Source organism: Zingiber officinale, chromosome 1A, assembly GCF_018446385.1.
Source record: "Zingiber officinale cultivar Zhangliang chromosome 1A, Zo_v1.1, whole genome shotgun sequence".
Classification (NCBI taxonomy): Eukaryota; Viridiplantae; Streptophyta; class Magnoliopsida; order Zingiberales; family Zingiberaceae; genus Zingiber; species Zingiber officinale.
In genome coordinates, this window is record NC_055987.1 from 185,236,323 (window position 1) to 185,259,384 (window position 23,062).

The 23,062-nt window shown below is 32.9% G+C and overlaps 2 protein-coding genes across 8 annotated transcripts; both read left to right on the forward strand.

Moving 5' to 3' along the window:
• Positions 1 to 654: 654 nt before the first annotated feature.
• LOC122038655 lies at positions 655 to 3,058 on the forward strand. 7 transcript variants are annotated; one of them, XR_006127925.1, is made up of 7 exons: positions 655 to 1,165; positions 1,390 to 1,451; positions 1,531 to 1,617; positions 1,694 to 1,815; positions 1,925 to 1,991; positions 2,075 to 2,156; positions 2,821 to 3,058. XR_006127925.1 is itself a non-coding variant. In XM_042598499.1 (6 exons), the coding sequence occupies exons 1-5, from the start codon at positions 1,074 to 1,076 to the stop codon at positions 1,970 to 1,972; spliced, it is 411 nt and encodes a 136-aa protein (XP_042454433.1). In that variant the 5' UTR covers positions 655 to 1,073; the 3' UTR covers positions 1,973 to 1,991; positions 2,075 to 3,058. The 7 variants fall into 7 exon arrangements, 4 of the variants coding, with proteins under 4 accessions (XP_042454433.1, XP_042454434.1, XP_042454432.1 ...); XR_006127926.1 differs by having other exon boundaries at positions 2,094 to 2,156; XR_006127924.1 differs by having other exon boundaries at positions 1,925 to 2,156.
• Positions 3,059 to 19,205: 16,147 nt separating this feature from the next.
• LOC122008019 (disease resistance protein RPS2-like) lies at positions 19,206 to 22,675 on the forward strand. The gene is made up of 2 exons (XM_042563598.1): positions 19,206 to 19,320; positions 19,810 to 22,675. The coding sequence occupies exon 2, from the start codon at positions 19,817 to 19,819 to the stop codon at positions 22,439 to 22,441; it is 2,625 nt and encodes an 874-aa protein (XP_042419532.1). The 5' UTR covers positions 19,206 to 19,320; positions 19,810 to 19,816; the 3' UTR covers positions 22,442 to 22,675.
• The last annotated feature ends 387 nt before the right edge of the window (positions 22,676 to 23,062 follow it).

Sequence of the window (23,062 nt, forward strand, 5' to 3'; positions counted from 1 at the left end):
AAACCTAACTTAATTTACTTTGTCATTCATCAAAACCTGAGTTAGACCGTTAGTGCAACCTGCTCCAACAATCTTCTCTTTTTTGATGCAATAACAACCTGGGTTAAGATAGGAAAAAATAATATGCAAAAATGACATGGTTTTTAAGTTAGTCTTGTTTTAATGTTGTTCTTTAGTATTTTTGATAACTTAATCCACCTAATCCTCCCCCTTTGACATTCATCAAAAAATAGAAATAGATAATTTATGGAAAAATTTGCTAAGTAAAAAAATCTTGACAATAGAAAATATTTAGGATTATTTGGGGAGCTAACTTATAAAATAACACTACAAGAAAATTGAGATTTTACAACACTTAAAAGACAACATTTTTTTTTTTAAAGTGTTGTCTTTTTTCTTTTTAACAACGCTTTTAATAAAAAGTGTTGTCTATTTCTTTATTTTCTTACTAATAGATAACGTTTTTTTAAAAACCGTTGTCTATTAGTGATTTTTATGGGTCAAACACAACACTTTTTGAAAAGCGTTGTCTATTAGCATTTTTTTAGTGTCTACGACAACAATTTTTAAAAAGCGTTGTGTATTGTTAAACCCTCATCTAAATCTGGGATAATATAAACCGTTGGATCAAGTACCCTTAGGTTTCACTCTCACAACTCCTCATCTCATGCTTATCTTCCCAAACCCCTCTCACAACTCCTCATCTCATGCCTATCTTCCTGAACCCCTCTCACACCCTCTCCTTCCAACTCCTCCTCTCACGTCCTCTCCATCCAACTCCTCTCCAGCAAACCCCTTTTCGGCGAACTCCTCTCTGCGAACCTCCTCTCCTCTGAATTCCTTCACCTCTTCGTCAAATAGCAAATGCCCTAATCACTCCGCTCTTGGATCGTCGCCCTCTGCACTTGGCCTCCTCTTTGGAAGATCGATATTTGTAGCTCGGTCTTTGTCTTGCTCTAGTTTGTCGGAGCAAATTGTTATTGACGACCTGGGGGGATTTGTTTAAGCCGATTCATCCTCGTTTCATCTTTTTTTTTTGTTAGGGTTTGCCAAGGTGGAAAGCGGTACGGAGGATGGAGAATCGCAGAGCGTATGAAAGGAACAGGAAACGGGTCGTCTCTTTGCTTCCTCGTCGCTCGCTCTGCCACCACGTGAGGCGAGCAAGGTCGATCCATTCATGCTTTCTTCCCCGAGTTAGATCTCATCCTTGATCGAGCCGAGAGCCCTTTGGGTGTGATTCAAGGCAACACAATTATGGATGATATCGCATCCATTACCATTTTTGACTGAAGCAGCTTGTTGTTTGATGATCTGTCGGAACTTGAGATTTTGAGTGCTCAGTTAAAATAATTTTTGAAACTCCGTACTAATGTCCTATGGAATTTGTAGGAGCGATATGTGGCAATGGCAGCAAGAAGAAGAATGTTTCCTGCCAACATATTCCCAATTTGGTTTGTTTTCTACAACTAATTCTTCTTCTTTTTTTTCCAAGGGAATTTACGTTTTAGTACCTATTTCTCAAATTCACAGCTTTACCTCTGTGGGATGATACGATGGGAAATCAAACTCCACTTCGAGGATTTGGTGATTTCAACTTAGACGAATTGGATTTTGGAGGTGTGTTTGTCAACTTTGCCTTCTCTTCTGACTGTTTCAAGTCCTTCTAAATCTCAAGTGAGATAAATGGTAGCAGATGAGGTCGAGAAGGGCGTGGAGGAAGCAAACGAGGCATCAAGAGTGAAAAGGCGTCGTGTTCTAAATTTTTTTTCTGATGATGATGGAGCCACAATCGTCAATGAGCATTTGTCCTCTGAAGTAGTTTATTCCAAGACTGTTTCTTCAGATAGCTAAATTAGATTCATCTTAATACTTTATCAAATTAGGCTAAAGCATCCACTTAGTGCGTTTGATTTTTTTACTTTAGGTTCGGGAGAACTCAACATCAGCAAAAATATGCACACAAAATTTATAGTTGAATCTCACGTATTCAGGTTTTAATTTTCTTACCTCGGAAAGAATTTTTCTAGCAGTAGATGTGGATTTCCAGCTATTCTAATCAAAGAATTTGTGATAGATGATAGATTTCTTTTCAGTAATGAAGTCTTGGATCCATCCTCAGATGAATGGATGGAGAACTATTTCAATGATAGTGAGATGTATTGCAACTCTAAATACACATCTTTTCCTTTCCCTGCTTCATGGTTGAATTTACATAGTTGTTATATTCTGTTGATAATCTAGTGTTGACGTGATGTGATTAGATGCTCAGTCAGTAACCTGTTTCTTGCGTTTTAAGTGTACCAATGGGATGGACTTGTTTAGTATATATTGCAAGTTTAAGGACTCAATTGAAACAAAAAATATAGCAACCTGTTTGAGTTTTAGACGATAAGTGAAGGGCCATCCTTTCTTTGCACTCTAGAATTAAAGCCATATTTTATATGTATAGTTTAGTACACCGGAAAACTACATTTGCTACTGGAAAATTTCAAGTCAAATTGTGTTTGATAAAGCTACAAGTTCTGCAGACCAAAGAAATCAGAACATATGCTGATTTCGACTTTAGTTCATGTGTAAGAACTCAAATGAAATATATGCTGTTCTTTTTGCACTGTATCTCTAATTATGTATTTAGGTCTCACAGTGGTTTCCCTAGCATCTCCAATTATGCTATTTCGTTTGCTCTATTCCCCGTTATTTTATGCTTAATTCTTTTTCTCTTAAAAATTATTGTATGGTGTGAATTGTGACCTTTATTTTCAGTTATTACCACCGAAAATTTCTTTTTCATAATACTGATGGTATTGTTTTCTGTGACAGATACACAGTGGTAGGTGTTTTGTCCCAGTCTCAAGCCGTCAATCCATTTTGATCAATATATCTAGTAGAAGTAAGCATGCAGATCATTGTCTTTGAGGCCGGCTAGCTATTTTGTGCTTTTTTTTGTTTTAAATTTGAATGTCACTAACTACTTTGAAATAGAAATATTTAGTCTTTGTGTATAGTTGAATTTTCCTGTAAATACTAATACTTTGTAGTTGAATTCTATTGTTTGGTACGAGTTTGAAATCATTAGCTGAGCTAATTAATGCTATTTTATATGTCAAATTCAAATCTGGATATGGTAAAAGAAAATTAATAGTTTTGTAAATATAAAAAAATAATTTTGTAAATAATTTTTAAAATTTTTTTAAAAAAGACAACGCTTTTAAAGCGTTGCACAAGTGTTGTCTTTGCCAAAAACAACAACGCTTTTAAAGCGTTGCAATAATGATGTTTTTGCAAAAAATACACAACGCTTTTAAAGCGTTGCAAAAGCGTTGTCTTTGCTACAAACGACAACGCTTTAAAAGCGTTGTCGTTGAACAGACTTTTAACAACAGTGTCTTTAACAACGCTTTTTCAGGCACAAAGATAATGCTTTAAAAGCGTTGTCTATTAGCTTTTTTCTTATAGTGTAAGTTAATTTACTTGAGGAAAATTTTTAAAGATATCTTATAAAGTGATTTTCAAAAGTAAAAACTTTATGTCAGAATTTCCAGAAATAAGGTGATTGTGGAATTGTTTTCCAAATCTACAAAGTTTTAAAAATATAAGATTTCCAAAAGGTATAGAAATTTGATAATTCTAAATATTTGTAAAAATAACTTTAAATATTAGAAAATTTGAAATTGTTTTCGAAATCTACTATTTTTTCATAAGGTTTTCAAAAGAAAAGTTTTTGCAAAAATAACTTTAAAGTTAGAAAATTCAAAATTTTTTAAAATAAAAACAAGAAATATTTTGAAAATAGCTAGGTTTTTTAAGATAACATTTGAAAAACTTTTTCAAAATTGGAATTTTGAAAAAGATACAAAGGATGTTTTTTAAAAATGAATAAAATAGTAAAACTGAAGTAAGATGTTTTCAAAACGATCTTTTAAAGCAACATTTCAAAAACTTAAATAGTTGTCAAACCTATTTTTAAAAGCTATCTTTTAAAACACTTTTGAAATTTATAAGGCCAAAAAAAGTTTTACAGAGTTGAAAATGCTAGTAGTTAAAAAAATGAAGTAGTTTTCAAAGAAAAAATTTTTCTTTCTGAAAAAAATCTTTAAAGTTATTAATCCTCCCCCTGAACTTGACATTATTACAAAAATAAACAACTAAAAAGTGTCTTTAACTGTTGAAATTTTTTTTTTGAATTAAATCTTTTTAAGAAAACTTCTAAGTAATTGTGTCAAAATAATTTTAAACAAAATTTTCTAAGTGATAAAAGTAAGTTTTCACAATTAATAACTTTTTGAAAATTATTTCCAAACATTTAAAATTTTCTAAGTAGAAATCCCTTCTGAAAACACTTTGTATAGAAAAGTAACAAAAAAAAATCTTTAAAAAGAAAAAATTTTAAAGAGAAATTGTTAAGTAATATTTTCAATGAAAGTTTTAAAACAAGTTGAACTTTGAAGGAGTTTATTATTAAGAGAATTTTTTAAAGTAAAATTTTGTAAAAACTTTTTTGAGTAAAAAAATATCAAAGCAACTTTGCCAAAACAATTTTAACAAAATTGTCTAGTTACAAAAATGATTTAAAATATTTTTCTAAGGGATATAGTGAACAAAAAACTTTCTGTAAGTACAAAAAGTTGAGATTTTTCAAAAGGAAGTTTAAGAGCATTTTTTGAACTTAGGCTTTAAAAAAAATGGAAGTAAAAGTTTCAAAGTAAAATAAAAACTTTTAAAAGGATTTTTTTTAAAAGGAAATGGTTAAGGATTTTAATCATTTTAAAAATAAATTGATCCTCCCCCTGAACTTGATACTCCTCCTTAACTTAACACTCCTCCTTAATTTGTACTAGAGTTTGGGTATGTTCAATTTCAAGGCATTAGTACATTTATCTACTTAAGTGTTTTAAGGGAATTGGGTCAATAACACTCATATTCAGTATACTATTTTCATAAGTATTTCTATATATTTATTATAATTATTCATTTAAGTTTCAAATTAAATGCAATGATTTGTTACTAACTCAATTTAATACTTATTTGAATAAAACAATGTAAATTTCATATTAATTGATTGAGTTAATTGATATAATCAAGCCTTAGTTATAATTTAACTTTTCATTTGCAACATCCTTAGATTAACTAAGTCAGTATTAATTGAGAGTTAAATTTATTAAAATTATTAAATAAAGTTAAGTAAAGTTAAGGTTCAATTTAAGTTAATCTTTAATTGAGATAAATTATGATTTAATTAAAGTAAAATTAAAATTTTGATTAACGTTTTAATGTATAGTCAAGTTTGATTTAAAAATGAATAAAGTTAATATTTCAATTAGGTTAAATTAAGATACTGATTAAGTCAACTAAGTTCTTAAATAAGATTAGACTAAATAACTAAGTTTTAATTATTTATTTATTTTTTTAATTAAGTTTAAATTTTAGATTAATTGAATTTTGATTGATTTGATTAGGATTTAAGTTTTAAGTTATGTGTTTTAGTGTTAAAATGAAATTTAAAATGATTTTTTTAAAGAATTTTATGGAAAGAAAATCAAGCCTTGAGGTCAAGGCTTAATAAAATGAAAAATATCCTAAAAAGGATGGAAAATATCCTAAAGGGGCAAAATGAGGATAAACTAGGTCTAGGAAAACAACAAGGGTCATCCAATGGTCATAGGGGTTTGGGATACAAACCTAAAACCAAAAAGGATATGCCTTCTTATCATAAGGTTACATATAGCTATGGAACCAACCCTAGATCTAGCGGTCAAGTCTAGAATACAAGGGAAGTTATCCCTAGGAGTATCTTTGCAACGACAAAAATGACTAAGACTTCTAAGAAGTCGAACAAAGTCACTAAGAACATCACAAGGGAAGTTATCCCTAGAGTTGACCTAGAGAAGGTGACCAAGGTTTCTAAGAAGCTTAATAAGGTCACTAGGAAGATATCTAGGGAAGTTATTCCTAGTGAGTACCTAGAACATCCAAGGAGCATCAATAAATTTTGGGTTCCTAGGAGTATTTTCTCTACCCCTTAGATGGGTTAGAGAGTATCAACTCTAATTGGAATGATAGTTAATCCAACCTTGATGAAGTTGACACTCGGAGAGCATTTTCAAGATTTTTATTAACCTTTGAAAATGAAATGGATTATTTGTTTACTCTTTGTAAGAGTAAAATGTGCTAGTAATTGAGAAACTTGTGTACTTTAATTTGGCACAAATTGAGAAAAGCAAAAGAAATGTCAAGATTGGGAGTTTGACATTTTCTTGATAAAAAGGAGCAATCTAGGATTTAAATTTAAGCTAGCTAAGATTAAAAATACTTAGATAGGCAATCTAGGCAATCCGAAACCTTTGAAGGTGGTTAAACCTTCATTTAGAAAAAATGCTCAAAGTTGAGCGTTGAAAAATAATGGAGAGTGAATATATTCATTGTGGAGTTATGGATGCTCTAGATGAGCATCATAACATGAAGTAGTGCTCAAGGGTGAGCATTTGATACAGTGAAGGGTGTGAGACCTTCATTGTTAAAATGATGAATGCTTAAGGATAAGCATTAATGCTCAAGGGTGATCATTTGGATACAGCGGAGGGTATGATACCTTCATTGTGATGTTGTGACCAACGAGTGAAGTTATGAACAACGATGAGTAACTCTTCAGGTGGAGAATTCTTTTTGATGTGTGTTAATAAGTTAGGCCTTCATTACCTAAAGAGGGAGTTTGCCCTCTAGGAAAGGGGGAGAATGAAGGAAACTCTCATTCATACATTAGCATGAAAGGAAGTTGAGGCTATAGGATTAGCCTAACTTAAAGGTATTGTCAAACATCAAAAAGGGGGAGATTATTGGTGCAATATCCCCTGGGTCAAGGGTGACCAGGTTGACTAGGTTTGAGTTGGCTCAAGCTTGAGTTTTGATGTTTGGGTTTTGATGTTTGACAATACGTGGAGATTGCAGGTGCAATCATCTGATTGGAGAGATTGTTGGTGCAATTCTCCTTTGGTCAGGGTTTGACCAGATTGATGTGAACAAGAGTTAACTGGATACTTGACACAAGAAAATCCAGATGGGTCAAGGATGACCAGACATTTAGTGGAAGGAAGTCCAAATGGGTCAAGGTTGACCGAACATTTGGCACGAGAAAAAAAGTCTAAGTGGGTCAAAGGGATTGACCAGATACTTGGTGAAGGAGTTCTAGCAGGTCAAGGTTGACCGGATGCTATGCATGATGTTCCAACAGGGTCACGGTTGACCATATGTTGGAATTGAGGACCCTAGACTTGGTTTAAGTAAGTCAAAGGGAGTCTAATCGATCAACTGATCGATTGAACAGGGGTTCAATCAATCAGCTGATCGATTGAGGGTTGTTTTGTAATAAGCAGTGGCTCAATCGATCGATTGATCGATTGGGGGGGGGGGGCAAAAATCACGAGCACAGAACCTCTCCCAATTGATCAGCCGATCAATTGGACACCTCCAATCGATTGGAGGACTGGAAATCACGCATATAGGCTGAATCAATCAGGGAATTGATTCAGGCATTTTCCAGAGAGTATAGAGGCGCTCTGAATCGATTAACTAATTGATTCAAATTCTCCCCAATTGATTGAGATCCATTCAATCGATTGGGATCCGACTGTTGCGCAGGTTATAGCCGTTGGCGAGCGCTTTCCTCCCAGTTCTTCACTCGACTCTTCTCCGATCTCCTCAGCGATTCTCTCCGAACTCTCACCGCCAATTCTTGAAGGTTCTTGGAGGCAAGTGCTGGTGCACGTCCAAGTCAAGAGGCATTCTACAACAAGAAGAAGAAGTTAGGGTTTACCAGTGTAAATCTTGTAAGATTTTACTTGTATTTGCTTCCCTTTCTTTCTTTTTGTACTGAGAGTGTTGTAAGGCTTCTCCGCCTTCGGTAGTCACTGTAAAGGAGTGTTTTCATAGTGGAGAGTGCCCGCGTGTGTGGATCCTTGGATTAGTCACCTCTTCTTGAGGTGGATACCAAGTAAATCCCTTGTGTTAGCATTGGAGAGTTTGTTTTGAGTCTATTTCCGCTGCATATTAACATCGAAGCAAGCAACGAGAAGCGCGACGAGCTATTCAGCTCCCAAAGCACATTTCGACCCTGATAGGGTTCTTATATGATGTTGCAAAATTAGTTTCAATGAATGATGATGAATTGATGAGTTTTTGTGTGAATCTTAAAAATACTTTAAAAATGGTGACACTTCTGATATTGATGTCAAATATATGTTTTCAAAATTACAAGTTTTGCAAGTAATGTTACCAAGTGAATCTTATTAAACAAATAAAAAATGATCTTCCATTCAAATATTAGAGTTTTTAAAAATAATGGATTATGCTTCCAAATATGATAATTACTTATCGGATATTATTAACAATACTCGTGACAATGACATCTGCCAAAAGAAATTTTTTAAAATTAAAATGAATAAAATCGTATTTACGTACCATAATGACTTAAGATGGACTAAATGAATTAGCAATTTTATGCATTGAATTTTTTTTTTAAGAAAATATTGAATATGATGATATTATTGATGATTTTACCTTTAAAAGTGCATCACGAAGACACTTTAAATGAATTACCTTTGTGCTTTTTATAGGTCTATTACAACATTCACTCTCATTTTTTCTTCTGATTTAGTGAGGAGGAAGCGAAGAAGAAGGTTTACAACGTCTTATGTGAGCGATACTTTGGATTTAGATGCAAAATTAACGAGGAGGCATCTAACAAGGTTGAAGGTTTATGCTAATTCTAAGCAACTAACATTTTAAGTTTTCATAAAGCAAAATTTATTTTACTTTCTGTATTGAGTAACCAAGTAGGTCATTCTCTATGGAAAGTTTTTGTTTATCATATGATGCCTTAGTCGATTTGAAATTTTAAAACTTTACAGTGTTTTTAATTTTTGTCATTGCTAGGATTCCTATATATAATATTAAATTCATTTATACTGAGTTTTAATTTTTCTTATCAAATGAAGTATATAAGCAATGCATTTTTTTTTATAAAAAGATTTTAATTTTTAGCCACTATATTGAATAAATTATTTAAGTTGCTTAAACTTGAAGTGGATATATTTGTGCTGATGTTCTCTTTGATCTTCCAGATTCGTTGATGTTGAAAATAAGGATTATAGATATAAGTTGACTGGGTTGCACTTCTTTATTATTGCCCAGTTTAGTATCAGGATTTTATGTTACATTACTTTGCTTATTTCTTTACATTCTTGAGTTAAATTTTTGTTCATTGTCATCGTTATTTTGCTAAAAATTCAAGTGATTGATTTTTGTAAACACCTCTTGCATTCTAAATGAAATTAATTATAAATAGAATTATTATTTTGGATAATTTAATAGTATAAGAAAGGGAAAAAAAATTATATCCATATTTTTAAAATTAATACTTCATTCTCATTTCAATGTTAGAATTGTAGAAATTTATGTGTAAATAAAAACAGAACAATCACCCTAAGATAAAAAATCTTATTTCCTTATCCCATTTGTTAGAAACAAAATTTTATAGATTAAAATAATTATTATTTAAATTAATGGAAAGATAAAATTGGAGCATAATTGATAGTTTTACTCAGGACCTTTAAATAATAAATATCGATTTTGAAAATTGATACTCGATCCATAGAAGTCTAGAAAACTAAAAAAGTATCCTACTGTTACATTATTATCTCAAAATAAAGATTTTTTTATTTTTTTAATTAGCACTATGTATCTAATTTATATTAATTAATTTTAAAATATTAATCCTATAAAAAAAATTATTAATCATTAAAATAAATTAAAAAAATACTTATAATAGATAATCTATTAAATTATTATTTTTAGATCAGTCATTTATTAGAATGAGATACTATGTTTTTATTTGAGTTTTGATCGTAACTCTGCTGAGCATTACGACAAACATTTTCTATTATTTTATTCAATATATCTTTAGATTTGCGTCTGTATTATCTTTTCCATCAGTAAAATTGAACTACAAGTATTTTTTTTAATGACATTTTTTATATTATTATTATTATTCACGAATTCGATTTTACTCCTATATATATATTTTTTATAAATTTTATTAATTTATCTTTAATAATAGAAGAGTTTGTTTAAAATAAAAATTATAGAGCATTTTTTTATAGTTATAAAATTGCGAATAATGTAAATTAATGGACAGATGCCCTCCCACGACGTGCGTCGCACCGACTCACACAATCTTAATCCTCTTCGTCCATTATTGATCTAGCGGTCAATAAGGCCTCCTGGCCATGCCTTTTCGCGATTGGAGTGTCAGATACGTCGCCCTACGCATCACCCACCAAGCCCAGAACAGTGGCACTGCGCTTCTTAAAATGTGGACGCGTTTCGATCCAGCAAGACCCCCTGACGCTATCCACGATTGTGATCCGTCAGATCGATTAGCCTGGTTCCGGATCGCTGAATTGCACGCACGGTTCCTGTCGTAGTCGTTGAACCGTTTTTGTTCGCGAGTACCGAAGTGTACCGCCCATATCTGCTAGCCTTTTTCCGTGGGAATCGAACGAGGCGGCGTGGTGGCGAAGCGATCACTGATCGGACGCTACTTCCGTGGGTTTCTCGGCTCACGTTTTTGATTCGCTGCCGATCGATTTGGCGTTTCTTGTTCTGTCGTTTCTTTGGATTTGGAATCTGTTTCGGGACTACTTTCCGGAGCTGATTACGAGGAAGAGGTGGGATGTGAAGGGATGGAGGGAAACTTCGGAGGTGGCTGCGGTGGTGTCGGAGATAATGGAGGGCCAAGCGACGGCCGGCCGCCGAATCCTTTTGCAGGACCGCATCAGCAATGCTTCACTGGGACACACCGCAAGGCTGCTCTTGTTCGTCACGAGTCGCTCGTAAGATTTCAGCAGCCTTCTTTCCTTGTTTGTTTCCTTTGCGTGTGTGTTTGCAATGGGTAAACCATGTAGCGTCGCAACTTTTTTAAACTTTACTAAAATTGGTGTCAGTTGATATTAGGTTTTATCACTTTATCATAGAATCTTCTCGTCTTTATCCATTGGCGAAATTTAATTCTTCGTTATTTATCTTGTGGTTTGGATACGCTGGTATGAATTTGATGTGGAGACCTTGTCGGCTGCCTGTTCAAACTTAGGCTTTTTTTCATTGATTATGGGTATCAGATCTGGCGACAGTTAGTATTCTGTTCTTCTGCGTCTGAGTTTTTTTGAAACGATTTTTGGGTTTTCCCTCTTTATAGCAGTCTACAAGTTTGGGGGTCGTTTTGTCATCAAGCTGCAATAGATGTGTGGTTTTCCTTTTCTGTTGAACTATTATTTGTAAAAGTAACTTCCTGTGAATTCCTTTGTGTCATTATATATTTAAGGCGCGGGTGTATTCACAAAAGAATATACTTCAACATGTATGTTGTTATACTGATGTGCATTTATGAAATGACGCCAATGACTCCTGATCTAGGAAGGCTGTGGACTTAAATTTGCGTTGTTTAATATATAACTTATCAATGAAATATTAAAGTTGCTGTTTGTTGCATCTTAGTTTGATGTTTTCCTCCGTTAGTTGATTAATTGCTAGAATTATAATTATCATGGTCTTGTTACATGCTATTTTTGGCCAGTTTCAAGATTGTGAAAACCATAATAGCATTTTAACTTGGGTTGTGAATGTGTATAAGTTTTAATGACTGCGAGGATAGGATTTTTTTTTAGAAAATGGCCATTGCATGGAAGCTGTCTAGGTACAAATAGAGTGTAGTGGTACAGGCCATTTGTGAGTATCTATTGCATAGTTGTTAACTATTGCTATGTTAATAAGACAAAATCATGTAGAAGTAAACAACTAAATTAAAGACTTGCACTGTTAGCTACATGCAAATAATGTGATTAGAAAATTGCATTGATCGTGTTTTAATATATTACTAACAAACGGCAGACTTAGCAAGGAAGTACATGTATGCCATATTTTGACAAGTTTGAACTATCTCTAGCAAAATTTCCTCTTTTAAAAGATCTTAATTACTCAATAAGAAGAACAAATTTCTACTCATCTTAGTGATCCTGAGAGTTTAACCTTTCTTAATTATTTTAATTTTCAGAAATATTGATGCACGTTTGTATTTTATTTATATTCATTCAGTGCACGATCACTTTCATACTAGGAAGTAAAAAACATAGAAGAAAAATAAATCAAAATTCGGAAAAAAAAAATAGAGAAAAAAAATGAAAGCAATGATTTTTTTTCTTTCATTTTTCATAACAGAATAAAATCAGAGTTTTTATCTTGTGAAATCAATTTTAGAATATTAGGAAAATATAAACAAAAGAATAATTTTGAACTTTATTGATTAAGTTCCGGGGCCCTACTTTTTGCTCCAAAGCATTTTTAAGAGGAAAAGCAATAAGGGAAGTGTTTTTTCACCATAGTTTTTTTCTTTCTCATGCTAAGAACATCGAGAAATTGGATCTTCCGATCATTAGAACAAACCCTTAATGTCTCCATCTCCTTCATGATATTCGTCGACGTAGATCCTTTTGTCTCCTTGGTGCTTTGTTTTTCTTCCACTGTTCGATCCATTGTCCTTCTCTATTTTTGAATTTCCCTTTTTTCTTATATTTTCCCAATCAAGAATAACCATCAATTACGTATTTCAGTGATCAGTTCAACTACATGATGTCTAATAATTATGAGATAACTAAATTTACACGGATAATTATAAGGAGTATTGTTTCCTGGTACTTCTTTATAATTGCTCATTCGAAACTATTATTTTTAGGGCATCTTCAATTGTTACACCTTTAAATGAGATTTTTTATAGTCCCATTGTGTCACATCAAAAATAAAAAATCTAGTATTTTTTTTACCATGAAAAAACTCCTCTACAATTTTTTTATGAACCCTACGTTATAAATCATATAACTCTTTATATTACAAATCACAATGCAACACTACTTTATCATTAATTACTAGTTCCATTTTCAAGAGAAAGAAAAAGGTAAGTTTGAGTTTTCAATACCATTCTTGAACTATAAATCTCAAACTTTATCCCTATAATGTTTCAAACTTTTTTATTGAGGTTTTTTAATTTTATAAACCTTTCACAAAACATACATTAGAGATGTCCTTAGGTGAGATATCTAAAAATTTAAATAAATAGGCTTATTTGAGAAATAGCCTTATAAAATTTTCTGAAACTTTTAGGAACTCGTACGGAGGGTTTTAAGGGGATCAATCGGTGGACACTGATTAAGCCTGAGATACTCAATTAAGTGAGGAAATGTTTTAATATATATTTCCTTTTCTTTTATTTCTCTCCCAAAACGTCGATTTCCCGACCCTCTCCTTCCCTGATCTCTCCTCTGCACGACGCTCTCTCTCACGGACGACTCGAAGATGACGGAATGGAGTTTCGACCTCCGGCGATCTTCCTCTGTCAGCATCGACACGCTAAGCTCAGATCCGGCCGATGCTTTTCCTCTTCGGGTCGCAGACACGACGTCGCGTCTCCTCTAGCTGACTGCCGACGCCACTAGGTCGAGTCTTTTCCATCCGATCGTCGGCGTGAAGAGGCAATTAGGGCTCCGAAGGTAAGGCATCATGTTCGGTTGATCGTTAAGGATTTCGTGTGATGATTCTTGATCCTTCTTCACTGGACTCTCTCCGAACCGTGCCCTAGGTCCATCGCCGGTGCTTTTCCTTCGAATCGCTGCTTCGTGTGAACAAATCTCCGATCAAGAAGGGAGATCCTAGCCCTAGCCTCGGTATTTCCTCTTCATCGCCAGCTTGGATCTACTTTGCCGTGCCTTAGCTCCGAGCTTCGTCTCCTCTTCATAGTAGTGGTGTTCGGGGAAGGTGACAACAAGATGAGTTAGGTTGTTTATTTGATCTGTGATTTCCACTGATTGATTTCTACTTGATCCGATTGATTCCATGATCTTGAATCAAACAGTATACTGGAATCCAGCAAAATTGTGTTCTGTGGATCCGAAGCTCTGTTCTGGGGGGTGTTCTTGTTCCAGCAACACTCCAACCAGCAGCAGAGTTAGGTTGTTGATGGGCTGAAAGAGATCAAGTGTCAGAGATCATGGTGGGAGCAGCTCAATTGGGGTGACGAACGAACCAAGTCCTTTGAACACCTCTACAATCCCATGAATATTATAATTATTCATCACGGGTATATGTGAAGATTGCAGGCATTTTATACAAATATTGTGAAAGTCTACTCCGTACTAATTTTAGTTTTATGAGAGATATATGAGTGTCCTGTATTTGAGAGATTGATTATGTAATATTGAGTGTCTAAAATATGATGTTTTGTAACGAGAGCTTAATTCAAGTTCCATGAGTATTTTGTACAGCTCTTCAAACAGTGTAAGTATTTTGTACAAATATTGTGCAAATCTTTATATTAATTTTAGTTCTATGAGAGATATGAGTGTCAGATATATTTGAGAGTTTGAGTACATTCAATGTCTAAAATATAATATTTTAGATAAATTACAAGGATGCTTTGCTTAAAATAATAATTACTATTATTTTAATCTATTAATTAAATAAATAATTATAAATAAAAAATATAAGAAAAAATATATAATTATTTGAAACCTCACTCTTTTTTTACAAGTAGAACTTATGTCACGTTGCCATTTTGTCCTAGTAAAAGGGTCCTTTGCATGGGAAAGATAAAAACTTAACAAAACATTTTATCTCCGTTTTATAACGAAAGAAATGAGTGCAAAGATAATGTTTTAATATTATTTCATCATTTTATGACGTGGATGATTACACATACAGGTTAGTCTACTAAGTCACATCTTATCATGTTTTTACAAGAGGTTTTTTTCAGAATTTGAAAATATGATTTTTTTATTACAAAACAATAATGTTATTGTTCCACTAAGACTATCCTTCTTTTTCTTTATATATATATATATATACATTACCAAATTAGTTATCATCTATCAATTTTTATATTTTCTATTTTTGTACTCGTTATATTTAATGAAATCAAATACATATATAAATAATTAGTATTCATCCCATGTATTATTTACTATCTATCATTTATAAAATAAACTATAGAGAATAAAATTATAGTTTATAATGTCGTCTTGTATGTGTCCATAAAATTATAGTTTGTATCCCTACGAAATCTTTATGATGGATAGCATGAGGGTTCCACTCTTCATATATATTTGTATTCCCAGGAAATCTTTTACACGACCAAGTTGATGCTTAAAATCTTTCGGTGACATTAACATCTCAAAATCCAATTAGATCCGTTGATTTATTCTGAGTGAGATCAAATCCATTAATGTCGAGTCCGACTAAAATCTAAAATTTCCTTCGAAAAACTTTTTCTCAAGTCAAATATTACTTAAAATATTTATCAGAGGAAACAGTGTAATAGCATTAAAATAGTTGTGATTAACTCTATATTTATCAAACATTACAACAATTGTGATTATCACAATAAAAACAAATTTTTAACATTTACAACAGTGGAAGGAGAGGAGGTGTCGCGGCTAAGGTTGGGGAAGGAGAGGAAGATGAGGAGCTTAGGCGAGTAAGAGGAAGAGGGACACGGCACGAGTGGCACGGTGACGGGAGAAGAAAAAGAAAAGAAAAAGGAAAGATAAATTTAATTTTTCCTCATTTTTAAAGATTATTTAAATAGATTTTCCTTTGACCCAATTTTTAATCTCCTTAAATTTATCATACGAGTTCCGAAAAATTCCTAAAAAATTTCTGAAAATTCATAAAAAATTATTTTATGGTTATTCGTCCCTTTTCGATATTTTACAGACCTTATTGACTATCCATAGGGTGACTGGCCCAACCTCATAACATTTTTCCACCGGTCACCAAGATAAATTGGAAAGTACACGTGGTAGCCAGCCCAAGAACCCAGCATCTTTTGATTGCACGTCTCGTTTAAAAAAAAAATTTCTACAAATACATTATAGCCAAGATCAAATCATGAATATGTTGGGTGGATGATAATCTAAATATTCGACCGCTGTACATAGTCCAGGACCAAGTTTAAACATAAGAAATAATACAATGGATGGTTGAATGAATTTTTCATATTAACAAAGATTATCTGCACAAAATCCACTCATATGATAGATTGATTCACACTATTTTTTCTAAAATATATTTAATTGTTTTAAACTTGTGCAATGTCTTCAAACTGACACGATGATGAGAGATTTAAAGTTATTGCCAATACTTTATTTCAGATCAATATTCCCTTTTATTAAATTATGCACTTTCTTGCATCTATATCATTTGAAAATGTTTGTAGATAAAATAGTGGGCATGCCAACCATGCAAAATTTGACATGCTATTATTTAGCTCGACGAAAAAACTGGTGATAATATTTATATTTACCTTGATGAAATAATGCTGTTAACGATTGAGGATGTAAAATTTTTCTAAAAGTTTAACAGTTATTTGTCATTTTTTTATAAAAAAGTTTGAAAATAAAAAAGTGTATTATGAACCACATAATAAAATTGTTCCTACTATTTAACCAAAATTCTTTTATACTAAGGAATATCCTTCAAAATTAGGGGTGTAAATAAATTAAGTCACTCATGACTTATTCGAAACTTGATTCAATAAAAGCTCATTTAATGAAGCTCGTTAAGATAAACAAATAAGCTTAAGTTTCACAATACGCTTGTTAGCTCGTAAACATGTTCATTAGTAAGCTCATGAATCAACTTTTAAATAAAAAAAATAATAGTTTTGATATTGAATTTATAGATTTTACACTCTACTTATGAAAATAATAGATAAATATATTAAATTTATTTATTAGAATAAAATTATAAATTTTAATATGAATATTATAATTTTCTCTAAATATATAATTTAATTTTAATAAATATTTAAATTTATAATTTATACTTATATTTATATTTATTAAGTTCGTTTATACTCGATAAAAGCTCAAATAAGTTTGTGAGGTATGAATATATTCGTTAAATAAAGTTCGAGCTCAGCTCGATTATAAACGAGCCAAAGTTAAACATTCAAGAATTTGGCTCGACTCGACTCGATTACACCTCAAAGTCATAGATATGAGAGATGTGGTAAGATTATTTGTTGTGTAATATATCCACAAGTAAATTATGTTAACTTTTTTGTAATTTGTGAACATTAAAAGAGAAATCATAAATTTAAAAAATAGATATAGGATACAGTTGCTCAAGAAAGTACTATTATTTTACATTAAAAGGGAAAGTGGATAAGGACATCTCCAATATAAGTTTTACGAAAGATTTATAAAATTAAAAAATCTCAATAAAAAAGTTTAAAATATTATAGGGATAAAATTTGACATTTATAGTTCAAGATGTTGAAAACTCAAACTTACTTATTTTCTTTCTCTTGAAAATGGAACTAGTAATTAATGATAAAGTAGTGTTGCATTATGACGTGTGATTTGTAATGTAGAGAGTTATATGATTTATAATATAGAGCTCATAAAAAAATTGTAGAGGAGTTTTTTCATGGTAAAAAAAAATAGTAGATTTTTCATTTTGATGTGACACAATGGAACTATAAAAAATTTCATTTATAGGTGTAACTATTGAAGATGCCCTAAAAATAATAGTCGCATGAGCAATTATAAAGAAGTACAAGAAAACAATACTCCTTATAATTATCAGTGTAAATTTAGTAATCTCATAATCATTAGACATCATTTAGTTGAACTAATCACTAATTTATGGTTATTCTTGATTGGAAAAATATAAGAAAAAAAGGAAATTCAAAAATAGAGAAGGACAATGCATCGAACTTCGAAAGAAAACAAAGTACCAGGGAGACAAAAGGATCTACGTCGGCGAATATCATGAAGGAGATGGAGACATTAAGGGTTTGTTCTAATGATCGGAAGATCCAATTTCTCGGTGTTCTTAGCATGAGAAAGAAAAAAACTATGGTGAAAAAACACTTCTCTTATTGCTTTTCCTCTTAAAAACGCTTCGGAGCAAAAAGTAGGGCCCCGGAACTTAATCAATAAAGTTCAAAATTATTCTTTTGTTTATGTTTTCCTAATATTCTAAAATTGATTTCACAAGATAAAAACCTTGATTTTATTCTGTTATGGAAAATGAAAGAAGAAAATCACTGTTTTTTCTCTATTATTTTTTCCCGAATTTTGATTTATTTTTCTTCTATGTTTTTTACTTCCTAGTATGAAAGTGAGACCAAATGCTTCAAAAAAAAAAACAGATTTTTTAATAAAATTGTACAAGTTTAAGTCAATATAATAATTTTGATTGCTATACAAATATATACTAATATAAATTGGGAAAGGTATTGAACAAACGCCAAAAGAGTTTAAAGTCACGTAGACAAATATTTATTTGTGAAATCAAATTATTTAAGTTTCAAGTAACAATTTGATTTAAAATTATTATGTGTAGCTGAGTTGATCTAAATTTGAGAAAGAAATTAATTATAGCCTTTCAACAAATTTTAGGAACTAAGGAACTTGATTATACTATATAGACTCAAATTGATTAAATTTCAAATATGATTCATTTGTTATATATTTCTCATATGTACATATTATGAATATTTTATAACATGTCTTCATTTGGAGCAACGTTAGATTACTTCAAGTTTTTTAAAGACAACTTGTTGCCACGAAGAACCCTAGAAGCATTATTTTACATAGTTATTGTCGGGAAGAATTTATGGTTGTTTCGATTGCGTAGTGTGGTTTGAAGGAACAGGTGATTTATATACAGAGTGAAAGAAGAATATAATGATAATTAGGTATATATTTTATTAAATATAAAATTTGGATATGCATGAAAGGAAACTATATCGTCTGATCACTCAATTATAGAAAGAAATTATAATTGAATATTTTTTATTTGATAGAAGAGTTTTTACTTTTCTTTTAATAAGGTTAATTAACACACTCTTCTTTAGTTTTAGAAACAAGCCAACAAAAGTTAAAACCTTCTTCCGAAACCACATAAAATCGAGAACAAATTCTGTACCGACCAAATACTTTTCTTAGCACAAGCTTTTATTCTTTACTTTGCTCTCTTCAAGAACTATGCCCATGGGATGCCCTCTCTCTTTGCACAACTCCTTTGCTTCCACACAGAGCAATATTTGGATTTGATTCTACATCTGCTATTTATAATGCACCGTGCCATTCTCTTTCTTCATAATCTCATAATTATTTTTCTCCTGCATCATACTTGACTTTCTCCAACCCTATTGCTGCAACAACTACAATGGAGAAGGGGCTGTAAATGAGTGAATTCGACTTATTTAATAAGGTAATCGAGCTAAATTAAATCTAATTTAAAATAAATCAAACAATTAAAATAGTTGTTTAAGCTTAGTTTAGTTTGGTTTCTTTTTTTTTAACTGAAATTTGATTTAAACTTAGTTTATCTAAATATTATTAAACTCTCAATTCAAATTTATTTAATTATTTAAAACTTATTTGATTAGTTATTGAGTTTGATAATGCAAGTTTATTTATCAATTTTATTTATTTGTCAATGTTGATAAGAGTTTATTAATAAATATGTTTTATAAATTTTGTTCGTTAACATTATTCATAAATATTATTTATGAATAGTTCATAATTTTTATTCATTAATATTAACAAATTGAACATATATCTATTTAAATTTATTCATTAATTTAATAATTTATTTAAATTTTTTTATTTAATTAATTTGGTATATACTAAACGAACAAAAATAATTTTTTATTAAATTGAACATCGCTCTTACGAATGTTTGTTACGTCTCCCGCAGCTCTACAATGGGGTCTGTTTCTCCGAGTTCTGTTATGGATATTTTCAACTTGTTGAAGGCTTGTTGCTCTCAGTCATGCAATTATATCATGACGTATGGGGGGACTTTTAGCTCCTTGGCCAGTGAGGTTGGGCAGCTGAAGGACAAAAGTTCCGATGTCAAGAGAGATGTCGAGGCAGCAACAAGGGATGGCCAGACTCCCAGGAGCGAAGTGCTTGGGTGGCTAAGCTCCGTGCAAGACATGGAAGGTGAAGCCGAGTCGATAGAGAGAAAATACAACCAAAAGATCAAGTGTTTGTGTAGCTTCCCACTCAACGTTTGTTCTGCCTACCGTCTCAGAAACAGAGCTGAAGCAGCACTTGCCACAATCAGAGAGCTCAAACAAAGTGCAGAGTTCACTAAGCTCGCAGATAACCTGAATCTTACCCGCTCCATCAAGATGCCAACCACCAAAACTATCGGCATGGAGAAGGTCTTTGAGGAGCTTCTATGCCATGCCAAAGATGATAGTTTGAGTGTGATTGGCATCCACGGAATGGGTGGTGTGGGCAAGACAGCACTCTTGAGAAGATTCAACAATGATTTCCCGAGTGAAACAGAGGCAGACGTGGTAATCTTCCTTGAGCTATCAATAGACTATAAGCTGGAGGAAGTCCAGAAATCTTTATTCGAACGACTGAGTTTGACATGGCAGGATGAGGTCACACACAGAGACAGAGCAACTAAATTATTTAGAGTCCTGAGTACGTTGAAATTCATATTGTTATTCGACAATCTATGGGAGCCCCTAAATTATCAGGTTGTTGGAATTCCACTTCCTGCGCCTCCATCGAAGTGCAAGATCATATTCACAACCCGAACAGAAGACACTTGCAGCCACATGGGCACAGAAAAGATGATTAAAATGGAATGCTTAGAAGAGGAGGCAGCCTGGAATCTCTTCAGAAATAGTGCAAGGATGGATGTCATTGACGCCGACAAGAATGTACGGATCGAAGCTAGAGATTTAGTCAAGGAATGTGGCGGCTTGCCTGCAGCTCTCATTGTGCTGGCACAAGCAATGGCACCTAAAAAGACTTGGGATGAGTGGATACACGCCTTGACCATCATGAAGGACACACCACACCAACTTCCTGGTATGACAAATAATGTCTTTTCTATCCTGAAACTAAGCTATGATCGTCTATCCAGTGACGACTTGAGAGTTTGCGCCTCTTATGGTGCATTATTCAAAAAAGGATCTCGGATTGGCAAATATAATATTAGGAATTTATTGATAGGTGAAGGGATTATTGATAATGTGCAGAATCCAATCGATGCTGACAACAAGACACAGTTTCTACTTGGCATACTACATGCAGCATCTTTAACCGTAAGGGTTCATGATGACTACTTCACGATGCATCCCATGACCCGGGCCATGATATTGTGGGTGCAACGTGAGTGCGGGAAGAAGGAGAACAAATGGTTGGTGCGGGATAGGGATCGGGTCGAAGAAGCACCGGCAGCTGAGAAATGGCGAGATGCAGAGAGAATTGCACTTGTGTGGAACCAAATAAGAGACCTTCCAGAAGCACCTCAATGTCCTAACATGATTTTTCTGAATCTTCACGTTAACAAATTTCTCAGGAAGATTCCAAATGGCTTCTTCTTGCACATGCCTCACCTCAAAATCCTTGATTTGCAAGAAACTTCTATAGAGGAGCTACCGGTAAGCATTGGTAATCTGATGCAACTACACTTTCTCGAACTTTCCAGAACTAGGATTACTTCTCTGCCAAAGGAGATGGCAGCATTAGTAAATCTCAAATATTTGTCATTGGAATCCATGAAATATTTGAGAACTATTCCTGACCGACTAATCTCCGGTCTTCGAGAATTGCAGTGGCTTGACATGGTGGACAGCTACAGTGGGTGGAGGGAAGGACAGACTTGGGAAGGAGGTGTTAGTTTCGAAGAGCTGGAAAGCTTGAAGAGATTAAAAGTCATTGGGATCACAGTCAGCACGCTTGCTGCTCTTCAAAACCTCTGTGACTCTCCAAGACTGGCAGCAGTCACACATTGGCTCCATATTGAAGGGTGTCAAGATTTGACGGTGTTCAACATCCCATCCACGGATTTTCATGCGGAAACTATGCTCAGACTAATTCGTATCCAGCTTCACGCAATGAGTGAGCTAGAAGAGGTAGTAATTGGCAATCGTCAGTCTATTCTTCTACCTCTAGTAGAGCTTCGACTTTCGAGCCTCCCAAAAGCAAAGCTCGTTTGGAGGCCTACGTTCCCTAATACTCTTGTTGCACTAAAAATTGAGCGTTGCGGGGCAATAGATAGATTGATCAAATTGGAGGGAGAGGCAAATGGTAGTGGGGAGACAGTTATAACAATCTTTCCTTATCTCCGGACAATGGTGCTACGGCGGCTTCCAGAATTGAAGAGTTTGAGTGATGGGGAACGAATATTAAATTTCCCATGGTTGAAGACTATCAAGGTGGAAGATTGCCCCAAACTGACGAAGCTGACGTTGGTTGCTGATGGGCTGAAAGAGATCGAGTGTGAGAGATCATGGTGGGAGCAACTCAATTGGGGCGACGAACAAACCAAGTCCTTCCAACACCTCTACAATTCCATGTAGGCATTTTATACAAATATTGTGAAAGTCTACTCCGTACTAATTTTAGTTTTATTGTGGTAAAAAGATGAATACGCTTGTCCTCAGTGTCCCCGTCAATCCATCTCAGGGTCAATACGGAGGAGGTAAATCACGAACGGCTACTATTAATTTTAGTTTTATGAGAGATATATGAGTGTCCTATATTTGAGAGATTGATTATGTAATATTGAGTATCTAAAATACGATATTTTGTCACGAGAGCTTAATTCAAGTTCTATGAGTATTTTGTATAGCTCTTCAAACAATGCAAGTATTTTGTACGAATGTTGTGCAAATCTTTGTACTAATTTTAGTTCTCTGAGAGATATGAGTGTCCTATATTTGAGAGTTTTAGTATGCAATATTCAATGTCTAAAATATAACATTTTATTGAAACAAAGCGATAATCCTCATCTCTGACGATTCAATATTGTTAACTCCCGATTAGATAAAAATAGATATATTATGAGAGATATTTTATCTAAGTAGATAAATTATAAAGATATTTTACTTAAAATAATAATTAATATTATTTTAATATATTAAATAAATAATTATAAATAAAAATAAAAGGAAAAATATAATTATATGAAACCTCTCTCT